The 16,046-nt window shown below is 36.4% G+C and overlaps 1 protein-coding gene across 2 annotated transcripts in view; it reads right to left on the bottom strand.

Moving 5' to 3' along the window:
• Positions 1-577: 577 nt before the first annotated feature.
• Positions 578-16,046, bottom strand: part of CCDC85A (coiled-coil domain containing 85A) — a 207,666-nt gene continuing 192,197 nt past the window's right edge. Inside the window, exons 4-5 of one of the 2 annotated variants that reach the window (XM_047854237.1) lie at positions 10,085-10,204; positions 578-2,414 (exon numbers count right to left, since the gene is read on the bottom strand). In XM_047854237.1, coding sequence (XP_047710193.1) covers positions 2,325-2,414; positions 10,085-10,204 — 210 coding nt within the window. In that variant the 3' untranslated portion in view covers positions 578-2,324. The remainder of the gene's footprint in view (positions 2,415-10,084; positions 10,205-16,046) is intronic. The other variant, XM_047854236.1, reaches the window with a different exon arrangement.

Raw genomic sequence — 16,046 nt, 5'->3', positions numbered from 1 at the left:
TAAATATATCAGGCAATGGCAAGACTCAGGTCCTGGACTATCTAGTATGTCATTTAAAGTTGGGTCTAAAGCTCAGTGTAGGAAGCTTTATTCCAGAGTCTTATTAGTGGTTTCTCAGAAGTATGTGTGTTCTCTGAGCATGTGTATAATGTGTGTTTTCCAGTTTATGTCTTAGTCATATATGTATATTACATCTTCCCCCACTAATGTATGTTAACTCTACAGTATTTCCCCTTAGTATTTTCCCTCCTGATGACTGCTTTAACAATAGCTGAATTAAATTTAATTTTAATCTATATGAATTTAACAAGTGAAAGGTTTTATAACACTGATTTTTAAACATTCCTAAATACCATTCTAAATTTTTAACTACATTATAATGGAGAATGGTGTGAATGGAGGAACCTGAATATTAAATATGAAACAAAATGTTTTTAAATATGCTCATAATGAGGGATTTAAGATAATCATCTGGATTACCATCATTAATACCATCATCTAGGAACAATATGATATTTAGCAACTGACTATTAGAAATCTACTCAATTTAGGAAAAAAATTTTGAAGGAAAAAACACTGAGATTAAATAATTTATTACCATTGCTAAGATGAACACATATGTGATACTCGATTTTATGCAGGACTTTAAAAAAATAGTTTTAATACAGTATCAAAATTTACACAAGTATTTTGTCAAAAGACCAGTGTTCCTTGTATTAGCTTCTGCAGTCTCTACTGCAGGCACAAAAACTTGTTTTAAATGTCTTCAGAGCGTAGGAATACAACAATTTAAGGATGAAAGCTTTTCTACGAGAGAAGGTGTAAATATAGCAAGCAATTTTCTTTTACAGAGTAATAATATAACATTTCAAAAGAAAGATAAGCTTAACTGGTAACCCAGTTAATTAGATAATTCTATAGTAAATTAATTAGATAATTCTATAGTAAATTAATTCTATAGTAAATTAATTCATAAATATTTTCTGAAAACAGAGGGCTGTTTTTTCATCATAGTAACATTTAAAAAAGTATAACGAAATACCTTCACATTCCTTGACCAATGACAATTAATATACTATAATGAGTCCATTATGAAAACAACAGCAATGATGAATATCTGCAATGAATCCAATCTGAGTAATTGAGAAGAACTCTAAAAACTGGGAATTGTTGCATTCCTACTTTTATAATCTTAAACTACAATAAAAACTTAGCATTCTGTCACAGGCCTCTTGCACATTCATACAAGAAACTATCATTGCATTTGAAAAACACAAAATACCTATCATAGCATTTCCAATACACACAGTCTAATATTATATATATATATACCAAAAATAAGAAACTAAGCAAAGCTAGCACACCTCTTTTTCAAACCTCAAGCAATCTGAACAAGAGCTTTTAGCCTCAATAATGAAAGACATGCGTCAGTTTCATAAAACGTTAGCTGCTGTAGGCAAAGAAAGCTTTTTCATAAATGCAGTGCAATATTTTAAAGTTTACATAAAGTTTATTAAATATAACAGCAGATCTAGAAACTAAATTGTAGAAATTGACATCTCACAGCTGGAAACACTTAGAAAAATTATGTTTGCTTGTTCTTTAATTGGAATTAATATTAACATCAATGGCTACATTGAATGAATATGGAAGTAGATATGCCCCCAAGATGTGTCTTCATGAATATAGCAAGATTAAAAGAAAAGCTATATTTATCTTGATCACTTGAAATAAATGGTACTCTCTGATAAGCACTCTACAAAAAATCTTGCTACCCTTCTGGCTGGTAGAGAATTTATGGGGTAGTTTTAGCACCTCAAAAGTCAAAACAGAATCCCAGAAATCTAATCTTGCCTTACATCCAAATTAATTATGCATCAGGAACTCATAATTTTTTGACTATAATACAAGAAATAGGTGCCCAACTCTCAGATTTGGAAAGCTGGAACCCACCTCTTCCTCAACACATCATGGTAGAAAACTCCCACCATTCTGTGCAATGAGTCAACTCTATGAAAACCACTGAGGCCCTACTGGACTCTTCTAATCTTAGATCTTAGGAGTCAAAAACATTTTTAACTCTAATGAAAATATTGGTACCAAAACGGTGATTTTCAAAGCTGTTTTAAATTAACTCGAGATGGGCTACTGTGGACATGGAAACCAGAGACATGACATACAGCATACTGAAGGTGTTAGAGGGAAAATATGTGCAATGTACAATCACTCCATGTTATTCAAAGAGTCCGGGTGTGCAGAAACCCACTTTTTTCTTCTTTTATCTCTCTCTGGCAGTGGTGACCTCCTGTTTGAAAGAGTGCCTTTCACATTGGTCCTTTGTACTGGTTTCCAGACAAATGTTGCCTAATTCCAGGACAGGAACCGGCAGCATCTCCAAGTTTCCTCCATACAACCTTAAAAAAGGTAAAAATAAAAAAAAATAATAAAAATAAACATCTTAATTGCCTTTTCCACAAAGAGATTTGTGGTTTTTAAAGGGGGATCTATGAGAGGGGCAAAGAGGAATGTGAAGACAAGAGACAAAATAACCCCATGAATGAGCTCAAACATGATGAAATGTGATGGAAGTTTCTAAATCACAAGAGTTACTCAGTAGAGGGAACTACAATGCTTTGTAATAATCAGGGCCAAAATTAAAGAATGATGTGCCAACTGACATGAGTGGTCCTCAACTTGGGCTGTACACGATGCACTTGAAGAACCTTAAACAGTAACTCCAATTCTCAGATTGACTGCATGGTAAAGGGGAGGCATGTTCATCTGTATTTTTTCTTAAGGCTTCCAATATAATTCTGTATAGCCAGAATTAAGAACATGTGAACAAAATCATCTTGGTTCTTCTATACATCTTGAACACAAGGGATACCAAAATGTTTAATCCACTAAGGAAAATGGAGTTTTTGTTCTTGAGTTATTATTAAGCCCTGAGCTGGTAGGACTTAGGGCCACTAGTAAATTTCCATAGTTTTCCCTACAGAGCAGGGGCCTCAGTCATAGCTACTGAGTTAGCTACCAAACTGTACTACCTCTCAGATTATCAAAGCAGAGAGCAACCAAATGCAGGAAAAAGAGAAGAATAAAATCAAGAATCCCCCCAATAGATATAATACATAAAAATGGGGCCATTTTAGAGGGAAAGTAGCAAAAGGTAAGGTTACGAAAAACGTAAAGCCACTGAATTCATCAGTGATACACCAATATGCTAATGTGAACTGGAAAATGCACATACACCCCCTCCCCCCCCACGTGGAAAACAGTAACCCTTCTTGTGTTTCACAATAAGGATTAATTTCGGATTGATTCATTCCCTAAAAATTTACATTGCTCTTACATGAACACAAAACTGTTTTTTTTGTTTTTGAATTTTTAAAAAATAGATCCTCTAGGGAAACCTAATACTAGTCATGGTAATATATAAGAATATAGGATTCTGTCTACCTTCATTTCTAAGCCAATGAAACCATTAGTCTCTCTTTTGATGGACACCACTAGGCAGTAGAAATAACCTGTTCTATTTGAAAAGAGTTGTACTGATGGTCTTTCAATATTAGAAAAGGAATGCTCTAGCAACAGATGGCTCAAGCTGTCCACAAGGAAGGTAGGAATGTCCCATTTCTTAATAAATAGACTGAAAAAATGCAAACACTGAATCAAGGGGTCCAAGGATGCTCTGGACCTTGCTTTCTAGCCCTTACATGGTATCTACACCTGCCCCGAATGTTTTGAATGTCTCATTGAGAAGCAGAGGATAGACTCAAAGACCTGAACAAAGCATAGACAAAAAGCATTAGAGGGTTACAACTCCAAAGTGCAAGCCCTCCTCAAGTACTCAAACATAGAATACCATGGGCCTTAACCCTGAAATTGCTATGTAGTGAAAGAGTCAGAGAAGGCAAAACTCTGAAACGAGCCAATGGTACTAAGGTGGACACAGAGTAGTGACTTATTATTGACTAAAAGAACAGAATAGGAAAAAAAACCAGAATAGGTGGGTGTCTGAGGTAACCAGTCAACTTGTTCAGCTCTTCCCAGGGAATTTACAAAAGCCAAACAGACCTAAGATAAATATGCTGCACTATAATAAATAGTAAATGTATTTTTGTGGCACAGTTTGGGAAGAGAATAAAAGCACTTCTTACTAACCACTAATTACTAATGGTAATTAGTTGCTAACAGTCACTTCATTGTACACTGGTTGACAACTGATCTCCAGAAGGAACACCAGAAACTGAGACCAAACTTATCCTAAATTCTACCTGAGTCTTATAACTGATCTCACATTATAAGAAAACTTTACATTTCTATTAAATTGTTACAAAAGCACATAGTTTCTGGAATAGGTTTTATAACTTGAGCTAGTTTCTAAGAAATTATCTATGAAAATACCTCACAATTCGTATTTCTCGTTGCTCTCTAGTATGCACGGAGTTCAATGTTCATATAATTTATAATGGTAACACGAACATTTTAAACCAACACTTTTTTCTCTTGGCTTTTAAATAGTTTCCAAATATGAGAGTGCTAATTATCAGATTTGGCCTCACTTGTATTTTTTTCTTCAAATTTTGGGACTCAGACAAAAGTAGATAAGTAAAAGGAACTTTTAGGAAGGCAAGCTTTTGGCTTCCTGAAAATAGCTCCTGCATGGAAAAACACCACTACCACTGCATATGATCTTTTGAAGCATTTTTGAAACATTTTTGGAAATCTAGGCAAACAAAGATCAACACGAGCTAATCAAGACCCATTCCATTAGTATGTCTCTTGTGTGACTAAGAAATGAATTTTCTAGTTCAGAAGTCTTGTATCTAAAAAGAAAAGGCAAGAAAATAATCCTAGCATGTGTTTTTACAGAAATTCAGGCAATTATACAAAAAGGAGAGGATCCCCTCTGGAAGATGCTTTGCTTTTAGAAGTCCCCAGATTCACCACACTTGGGAAAGGGGTGATTGCTAGGACTCAAGAGGAGATTGGGGTATCGTCCTGACTTCCTTAAAGAAAAAATTGATCGAGCAATTTTATTTTGGGAATTCAGTCTCTTCTAATATAAAAGGCAAGTGTGGAGATGGTACCCAGGGCTTCCTATATCCAAATTCCCCAGGGGCTGGGGTGAAACCTAGACATCTGGATTACAGAGGACACCCATGTACTACTTGGGAGAATTGCTGTGGGAGGATCTTCTCTGTGGTCTCTTCTGGCTCTACAATTCCTCATGTCTGAACTTTAGTTCTCATTCCATAATCAACAGATGAGAAGCAACAGGCATGTTTAAGGTATGTAGCTTAAATTTTTGAATGTATCTGAAGGAAATATTCAAACGTAAAACTTAAGAATAGGCTGAACAGCTACAGAAGGTGAAGAGTGGTGGGAAATTATGACTTCCAGAACTAATGACCTTTTGAAAATAGACAAAAATAGATATGCAGAAAAGAAAAAAACCAGCAGACTAAAACTGTGGCCCCACCACATATAAAATGCCCACAGGACTTAAAACATTTACCGGATTCCAAGAACATCTCAACGAGGTAGATACATGAGAATATTTGGTTCTAATAGCTTAAAGGTAATTCTAGTCAATTTTGATATCCTAATGGACAAAGAATAGGAGGATAAAAGTACAACATAGAGCCTATTAAAATCAGTGCTTAATCTATGATTTTTATTTGAACAAATGGCTTCCTCTATAATATTTAGCTTTTTAACAACTTCACCAATTATATTCTTGATTAAATGATATATCCATGCATATTACTCAAAATTTAGCCAGGGATTAATAATAAATACAAATCACATTCTTGATTAGATATGTATCATGAAAATAGCATGTCAATTCTTTTACTGTGTTTCTCTAATTTCATAGATTTCTATGTGTATCTCTTAAGTTCATATTTATTTCTAAATTTCTGAGCTTTCATCAACACTGAAAGGTAAAGCTACTACTTTGCAAAACAGGCAGCGCACATATCATATGAAGAACCAAGAAAATGTTACCTAGTAAGATGATTTTTCCCCCAAGTATAGCTGTAAATAAGTCTGAAGAAGGCTGTGTTTTATCACAGGCTTTTAAACTGATTTTTTGGTACCTCTTAAAAGTATGAAACAGAAACCCATTTATCAAAACTAGCAACACAATATCTTCAACAGTAAATTATGTAAAAATGTTCCTGGATCATTCTGGAATACAGAATTGGCTGATTATCGGTTACCTGAATATTTTATGACTGTGTTAATAAAGCTGCAATAAAATATGTTAAAGATCCAAACAAGGGGAATTGGTTTTATTTTAATATAAAAATATCAAGGCATTTGGCCAGCATTATAAAAAGTAGGTATTCATAAAATGATAACTAAGCTGCAATGGGGCTTTCAACACAGAATACACAATAAAGCACATTAAACTTACATTGCACATTTCTCTGACTATAGCTTTTTCTGTCTCACTAAGGTCATTTTCATACTCTTTACCCTGTTGACGATCTATAGTTTCCTGAACATCCAAGACCTGGATATGTTGAAAAAGAAAAGCAAATTTCACATGGAAAAAAACTTGTTAGTTTAGTTTATGAATTAAACCATAAAGGAGGTCCACTTTGCAAAACCTTTTGGTTTTCCCCGTCTCTGCATATCAGAGTGGATTAGTACATGGCACAATCTTTTAAAATGATTGTTATGAAACCTACTAGAAATCAATTCTCGATTTTCAAATGGTCTTTAAAAGCAAACTATTGTATCACTAGTAGTCAATTGAATTCACTAATATCTAAAATAATTAGATGCATTAATTAATTTGGTCATTAAGATAACTTGCCTGTGTCGACCATTTGCAGAAAGTAATTCTTGCTCCATTGTAAAGATGAGCAATATAATTAATTTTATGCCAAATAATCCAAATGATATGTAGACATGGCCTATAGAAAAGACTAAAAGAGATTGTAGTCAAAACCCAGGAATATGTACGTAAGAACTCGAGGTAACATTAGCACTACTAACTTCACAGTTCTTGCCTGGACATGTTCCCAGGGACTAGAAAAGGACTACGGAGATGGTTCTTAGATAATATCAAAGAGAAAAACTGGCTCCTTGTGAAAATATTTGAGCAACACTTTCAGCATTTTTCATTAGAGCAGTGTTGGGATGAGATGCTTTTAAGCAATCTTAGAGGCATGAGATTCCACTTCTCTAAGTTATCTCTAAATGGATTCAAAATAATATTTCTTGAAATATGCCTGTAGAATTTTCATGCCATACTTTCTATAGGTCAAAGGGGAGAAAACTTTGGTTTTGAGTGTTGTCTGTTATTTTTTTCTGTATCAGCTGGTAAGCCAAAGCACTAATGTAGCAAAAAGACAACCCAAAACAAAGAAAAAAAAAACCACAGAAAAAAAATGCTTTTCTAAAAGCTCTTCTATGAATCCCACTGGACTGCGACATTGCTAACCTCCTTGGTTCTGTGGTCATCACGGTCAATGCTGATGGCCACACCTAAAGGTATTTACCTGAGAATTGGCACTAATGAACAGTTGAGCCAAAATAAATGATTTAAACATGAAGTGGACCCTTCATGTCAAGTTCATACATAGTCTATATGGATTATTTACTAGTATTCAATCCTGAAATAATCTAACTCACAAACTACTCCCTTATTAACTCAAAATGTCTAGCCATTATTACTATGTAGGTACTTTAAAAGAGGATATCACGGTAGTAAATGAAAGCCTCATCCTGGTACTCAACTTAGAGTCAGTTCACATTCTTTATATACTTACAGGAAATCACTGCCTATGCTCAGTGAATATTCATAGAAAACTTAATTCCTGGAACAAGCTCATTTGCCTACAAATTCAATGTCTAATGCACCTAAGACAAGTGTACTTCAAATCAGTTAATTTCTACTAAATGAAGTGAAGCTCCAATTAATAGGATGAATTTTAAAGCAAGATAAATGTGGTGTTATTACAAGTGGGCTAATTTCTCACAGTGATTTACAGCACTTTCCTCCCAAACCATGACCACAGAGTTTATCAAAGCCTAGAGATTTTTTTTTTGGAGATGTATCAGAAGATGAGAAACTGAACCATTGTTCTAATTAATCCTTTTACAACAGAAAAATTATATGACCTAAATCAGCTCTAGATCTGTGGGCTTTTAAAAACAAAACATATTGAATGGTTCCATTTCTTCTTTTGCACTGCGATTTCCCTAAGATGCATTTCCCACAGGCATTATTTTCCCTAGGCACATATTTCTGTTTCACGACACAGTTAACTCACGGAAGCAAACATACTCTGTATTCAAGAGCCTCCACTTATCCAAGAAAGATGCTTCAGTTGCTTGGTGTTACCCATCTGCCAACTGAGGGCACTTAACGTATTCTGATTATAACATAATATCTTTCTTTCTTGAGATAAAATTTTATATGAAAATTAGAAAATGAATTCAGAGAAAATTGAAGAGCTCCTCCTTGCCCTTCCCTTCCTTTTAGGCCATAGGAACACAGCTGCATTGACAAATTTGGGAAAGATTGCAAGGCTATCCTCTATGCTGATCTGATTCAAATTACACTTGCCATTTAATAAGGCATCAGGCCGAAACAGTTTTCAGTTTGAAAAGTAGAGCAATGTGTTGCTTTTGGAGTATGTGCAGACACAAACACTACAGGATTGAAGCCACTCTCATTTTTTATTTCTAAGATGCTTTTCAGATAGCGTCTGGTTCATGCTCAAATAACAGCATGTTTAGCATGCTGTTCATGCTTAACAGCATCCAAATGCTGTTGCAGAGAGCAAGATGTTGGTCAGGTGATAAATCAGCAGCCACCAGATGCAGGGCGGAGCCCCTCATTCGGGTAGGCCTTCCCAGGTAAATTCCTCTTGGTTGTTCACTTGGTGAGTTATTCCAACCAAGACAGAAAATGCCAAGTGCATTGCACTGGCCACCAGCACAGTGCTGCTACCTTCACTCAGGAGCAATCAGTATGTGCTTGGGAGGAGCAACTCATTTCATTAAAGTTATAGCAAAATATAATGAGGGGGCTCAATCTTCTGCTAAAATCACATCAAATAAATAGTTTAAATTTCTCCTCTACTTGCTTTCTGCATGCCAGAGAAAAGTGTGGCCCATTCCAAAAGAGTGAATCTTCAGGTTATTATTGATAAATCATTCTAAAACCAAAACACTTTTTAGTAAAGTTGTGAAATTCTTGTGGCAAGAGCAGGACTGAAGCATGCTACCTACTTTATGGCTCAGAAAGGTTTCACCAAGGCTACCTGTTAGGAATTACAGATAATCTGAGGGACAAGATTTCATACCTTGGAAATGATAAAACTTGAAGGGACTGTCTCAATTTTTAAGGTAATGTTTATTGCCTACATCAGTTTCTCCTCTTAGATAATATTTATATTGTTATTAATTTTACTTATGGCACTTATTTATGGGAAAGCTCATTATTGGTAAAGAAAATAAATGATACATTTCAGCTAAATCTTTTTTGAAATTATCACAGAATCTGAAGTAAAAGATAAAAGTAGCTTTATGAAGAAGACCACCTATTTTCTAATACTCTACGGAAGAGCATTAACTCAACTTTGAACATCTAACTTCTATTTAATGGAGGATAGAGTAGGTTTTTTATTTCAATGTCTTTCAAGTTGCACAATGTACCTCAATTGCATAAAGAAAGAAAAATATGATAACCTTCCTTATTTTTCCTATTAACTTTCTATATTTGAAGACATGCATACTATAAACACCGCACATAAAATACCCAGAACAATATTTTACACAAATGGATATACATGCACATCAGACTTCAACTTCGATGCAGATTGATATGAATCACATTACTCAAGACAAAATGATAAAACCAGAGATTCAACCATAAGTACTCAAACCCGTTGTCAATTTAAAAACAAGTACACTTCAAAAATTAAAAGAGTTACACCATAAGGGGGTCAAAAAATAAAGTATCTATGGTTAAAACAAGACTGTGAGGACTACCAGACTAAAGCAAACAAGCCACAACACAACTGAAGTTCTGGATAAACGGTTGTACACAGTTGGTTACCTTAAGAGAATGTACCACAGGTTCAGGCTGCTGAGAAGGTGTGGTATGTCCACTGAAGCTAGCTGGAGAGGTGGGTGGACTGTTACTCCCATCAGCCCCTGATGACAACCTAAAAGAACCCTTAGTAGAAAATCAACAACTTTGTTATTAAAACAAAAGTCGTTTAGAACTGCATAGATGTCATTCAGTATTCAATTTCACTGCCAAATGAAAATTAGCTAGTTTGTTCATTTTTTTCTAGCCTGTCCTAAGATGCTATCAACCTGTTAACTAGAATACACTCGCTGCTTGACCAGCAAGAACACTTAACCAAGAGCCATCACGATGCATGTCCAGATGTCATTTCTGATTTGCCAAAGAGAGCAATGCCCCCTAAGGAATGCCCATTAAGAATATTTCAGGAATGATTCTTGAAACTTAAAGATGCTCAAGAGTAGGGAATTTGTGAGTTAGCAGCTGAGTTAAACATGCTCACTCAGCAAGACAAATGCTATATTCCATATGTCTCCGAAAATTCAGACACATCACATTCTGGCATTGGAGAAATGGTGTGTCTTATAAAACCCTTCTTTGAAGTAAAGACCTACAGTGGAGCATTTTTCAAAGAGATTCATCCAAATTCAACATTTTCTTTAAGGAAAAAAATATTTTTGGTTTTTTAAAAAATGAAAAACAAAACAGGTCACAAATTAGATATTTGTACTTTAGTGACTCTTTGACTTAATTGCTGAAAAACCAGAACTTAGGCCCTATTAATTTGGCCTGTGAGGGTTGCAGTCACCCATACAGTAACTGGGAAAAAGTAAAGCTTCAGTTACTTCCCCTCCTAGAAAAAAGCAGCCAAATGGAAAGTCTCCAAACCTGTTTTTAGGGTGATCATTACACCCAAAGGGCCTGAGAGATTTTAATTTCTGTCCATCAACGAATCTGATTTTTTCATGCCTAATAGATTAATAACTGCTCCATTTCACTCAATCCTAGGACTCTAATACCCTGAGAAGGAGACACTGAAGGTACATGTGTGGATTCACAAACGCAGGAAACTGCGATGAGACGTTTATTTTCCAGCACCCACAGAAGTGTTTCTGTGTTGTGCACTTTAGTGATGGGAGGGAGAATCTGAGAGCAGCAACAGTGAGAAATATGGGTTTTATGCAAACCATACCATTTGTAGAGAATCTGACAATCCCCTTCAATTTTTACAAAAATTATAATCTATGCAATTTGGAGTACCTTCCCCCTTCCCTGGTCACTTCCTTTCTTCCCGTGTTCTTGAAGGCTATCCTTGCCACCTCATAAGCCAACTGAAGCCATGTTCTTTTCCTTGCTCAAAGAGTTATACAATCAAAGCAGGTCCTGCCCCCGACCCTCACTAATCAACGGGGAGAGGAAGCTGTGGGATATGACGTTTAGGGGACTTCCCCAGTCTGTCCTCCATTGCTACTAATGATTACATTAATAGCAGGTGATGACACAGGAAAGCCAATTATAATAGCCCTAACCCCCTCTGGGGATAAAGTGTATAGGTTTTCCTGTATTTGTAATTCAGATCAAATCAGACATAAGAGTACCTGAAACAAACAATAGAAGGGAACTTAGTAGAAACTTAAAGACGGTTAAGGGGCATACCATTCCCCCCACAACTTGACCACCAAATTGTGGTCATCCTCATCCTCTGTAGAGATGCAAGTTTTCCAGAATGAAGGAGTTATAAAGGAAGCTATTCTCCGAATAGCTCTGGTCTTCTACTATTCTCTTTCCCCACTGCTACCACCGTTATGAACAGTTTTGAAAAGGCTTCTGAGGTTATGCAGAGTTCACTTCAAACTTCTCATTTAGGACCCACTACTGCAGTACAGTTTTCCCTCTGACTGGTAATCTAACTGGGCAGCCTATAATACTCCCCCTCTGGGCTTCCCTCCTTCCAGTTCTTCCTTTCAAACCTCATGCTGCCCAGCCCTTCTGTTTCAAATGTTAGCTTCCCAGACCTGGCAAAATGGCAGACATATAATCCTAGCATGCTTTTACTTGGGCAAGGGGCCTCTATCTTTCAGGGCTTTTGGTTTTAGAGAATTTCTAAGATCAATGAGAAGTAGCTTCCCTAAACCAAATCCTCTGGGCAATTTAGCACTGTTTAAACTTAAAGCGAGTCCTGCTCTACCTTTAAACACTCTTTTATCTCAATAATAATAATAATAATAGCTAAAATAGGACCTGCACAGTGGGGAAAACTCATTCATGAATTAAAGTTGTCCTTCAAATGTGCTTAGTAAGCCAAGGACTAGTAATTACAAGAAAGTTCAAGGTTCATATTTTATGTGGTTTTTGTAAAGTTGCAAAGGTAAGCAAGTGCCTGGTAAAGTTGTCCACCAACAGGTGCTCAATAGTTTTCTAGATTATAACACAACAAGCACTTCCTTCTATCCTGTCTCATTTAGTTACCATAAAATAAAAGGTTATATATCTATGTGCTTAGTAGAATCAGACCAATATTTGGAGAGTTACCTAGGTTCAATCCATACATACTCTCAGTTGACTAGTACATTTTCACAGAAATGTTTTTTACAATGTGCCGAGTGAAATACTAGTAAAACAAATGATTTTAAACAGTCTCTTCAAATTTATTACAATAACATTAAGTCTATTTATTTAAATTGTAAACTGGCTGACTGGCTCAGGAGATAGGGAACTTAAAAAGAAGAAAATCTTAATAAAATTGGAAACATGACTCAAGGTGACTGGTTTTCAAACCACACATGATCACAAAGTGCATGCACCACCTCTTGGGTGGGCAATTGATTTTCACAGGCAAGGAATAATTTTCTGGGCTGGTCTACAGACAGTTCCTTTTCATGGCCCCGGACCTTTTAAACTCCTTCTTATGAAAGGTGCAGGGTCCCTTTGATCTTCTCCAATGCTTGGGGTTACTCAACTTTCAACCCCAACCATGTTCGGTGGGGGTGGGCGGGGGAAGGACGGACACTGACAGTAACCATTTAGGAAATGAAAGGCTCTACTCCCAGCTTCCCTTCCCAGACTCAGACACACACAACAACTTTCTTTTGTGTGTACAGACTTGTTCTCTCCCCCCAGTGTAACTTTGTCTCTAGCAACAGAAGCCATCTGTATGCACAAGCAAATGCCGCAGCTGGCTCGTCTTCACTCACCGGGAGAGTGGGCAGGCATCGTCCTATTCCTCGGCACCCTTGCCACCACTGCAAGACCCGCCGGGCTCTGGGCCCCCAGCCTTTCTCCATATTTGAGCTGTTTCTAGTTGGAGGTTGCCTTCTATTCTGGGTGGCCTTATATTTGGAACAATATAGTACAATCACTCAGAAAAATACTGTTTCCCAGGTCTCAAGAAAGCAGATAGAACAAGAAGCTTAATGAAATGAACCACAATGACCACAATGGCAAGCTGTAACATGCACCTCAAACTAGGGAAAAAAATGAAAATAAAAATAAATTGTCTATTAGAACTAATTCTTAAGCTATCAAAAAGAAGTAGATGATATTGCCAAAATTATAAGAAAAAAAACCTAAGTGATTTAGACAACTTTGTTTATTGGTTTTACTTTGAGAAATACAGAATTAACTGCAAGGCTTCCATGTATTTTAAATTGTGTAACCTCAGAACTTAACAGAAATTATTTGAAACGTAATTGGGAGCACTATGCTCTTTTGTTAAGACACACAAGGTAGGTCGATATATTCGATAATACTTAGAAAAACTGACAGCGTGTCAAATTCTCAGCAAAATTTCTGCACATTGAAGAGTATGTAATGAATTAAGAGGTCATCATTGCATTAAAATAACTGTTTTACAAGGGACATATACATCATTATCAAAATTTCTATTAAACAGTTAATCTCCAAATTTCTACACTGGTTAGAACTAGAGATAGCAGATAAATAAATTTTTCCCCTAATTTCAGTTTTTTTCAGCATAATTCTACTCAGATCATCAGAAGCAAAATGAACTTACTTGAACATAATTTCCTCTCCCTAACAACTTTCTCTAAGACCTTTATCTAAGTGTGTCATGTCCTAAGGAATAAGACAATTTTTTTTTTTAACTATAGAGAGGCACCTAGGTGACTATTAGTTGAGTGACCAACTCTTGGTTTCAGCTCAGGTCATGATCTCACAATTTCATGGGTTCAAACCCTGCTTTGGGCTCTGTGCTGGCAGCATGAAGCCCACATGGGATTCTCTCCCTCTCCCTCTCTCTCTGTCCCTCCCCCACTCACACTGTCTCGGTCTCTCTCAAAATAAATAAAATAAAAAATTTAAGATATATAAAATTCAGGGGTGCCTGGGTGTCTCCGTCAGTTAAGCATTCAACTCTTGATTTCGGCTCAGGTCATGATCTTGCAGTTCATGAGTTTGAGCCCCGCAATGGGCTCTTCATTGACAGTGTGAAACCCGCTTGGGACTCTCTCTCCCTCTCCTCTCTGCCTCTCCCCTGCTCGCTTGCTCTCTCTCTCTTTCTGTCTCAAAAATAAATAATGAACTTAAAATGTAAAATAAAATATAGAAAATTCACAATAGTCCCAAAATTCCAGTGTCTGAATGTTTAAATTTAGGAGGCTGAAGAATGTTTTTCAGTCATAATTTTTCAGTTCTCACTGATCTCTTCTCTTCCAAGTGTGTACTGTGTTGTGAACAGCACTGGTCTGTCACCCTTCTTTAACATTTGGGAGCTGAGCAATAAAGAAAATGTGCCATGGTCTTAAGTAAAGTGAAAAAGAGGAGTGGTACTCACAAATCTCTCTTCTGAATCTATGGAATCAGTACCAGTTACCTGTTAAACAAGTCAGCTACACATATTCCTCATATATAACAGAGAAAATTATACATTTGGACTATGACAATCACTTCATTGTAGCAACACAGATTTGAAAGTGGCTCTTTCAGTAATAATTTCATGTGTCAGTGTCTAATTTCTTTCCATCCCCAAAAGAATTCTATCCAATTATTTATAATATGGTTTATGACTTAAAATCCACCTCTCACCCCAATGTGTAGAGTTCTAATTCTGAGATGGTCATCAAAAAGGACCATAGATTTTTTTTTAATGTTTATTTATTTTTGAGACACAGAGAGAGAGACAGAGCATGAACAGGGGAGGGTCAGAGAGAGAGGGAGACACAGAATCCGAAGCAGGCTCCAGGCTCCGAGCAGTCAGCAAAGAGCCCAACGTGGGGCTCCAACTCACGGACTGTGAGATCATGACCTGAGCTGAAGCCGGAAGCTCAACCGACTAAGCCACCCAGGCACCCCCTAAAAAGTACCATAGATTTTTTACGAACAAGTCTTAGCTCCATTGGTTCCCTTCATGACTTATGCATCTCTCAGATCTTGTGTTTTCGGATTCAATGACTGAGTAAGACATAGCCAGAGTCCCACTTTCATTCTTCCTTAATGTGTAGTGAGATCGAACCTCTATGCCTCTCCATTGTACTAAGCTTATTATCATAACCATGAAATCTAAGGTAACATCTCTAACCATGTAGAAGCGTGCTGGAAAGAGTAGCCGTTTCACTATAATATTTCCCTACTTTTGGAAAGTAGATACAACATGAAATAATAGCTGTGCCTTTTAGCATCTTGCAAAGCGTTCCTTTAAAACAAATTAAATATAGACTGCATAGTATTATTAAATCTCATAGGAGGGAGCAATATACATGGACCAGATTTTTGTGGAAGTATAACCTAGTTGATGGTATAACTATTTTCCCATTTCTAAGGGAAAGATACTCTTAGAATCAGGATTATTGACTTTCTACTCCTGTTGGGAGCTTTTTAAAAAATTTTCCAGGTCATGGAAAAATGTGTTCTGGACTGGCCATCATGCTAGCCTTCAAATAAACTGAATGGTATTTATGTACTAATGAAGGCTTGGCTCTTTGCTAGCTCTACAATTGTCAGCCGTGCTATTTTCTGAAGACTGTTTCATAAA

This window comes from Prionailurus viverrinus, chromosome A3, assembly GCF_022837055.1.
Source record: "Prionailurus viverrinus isolate Anna chromosome A3, UM_Priviv_1.0, whole genome shotgun sequence".
Classification (NCBI taxonomy): domain Eukaryota; kingdom Metazoa; phylum Chordata; class Mammalia; order Carnivora; family Felidae; genus Prionailurus; species Prionailurus viverrinus.
Note: the sequence above shows the minus strand (reverse complement) of the source record. Positions and strands in the feature narration are given on the sequence as shown.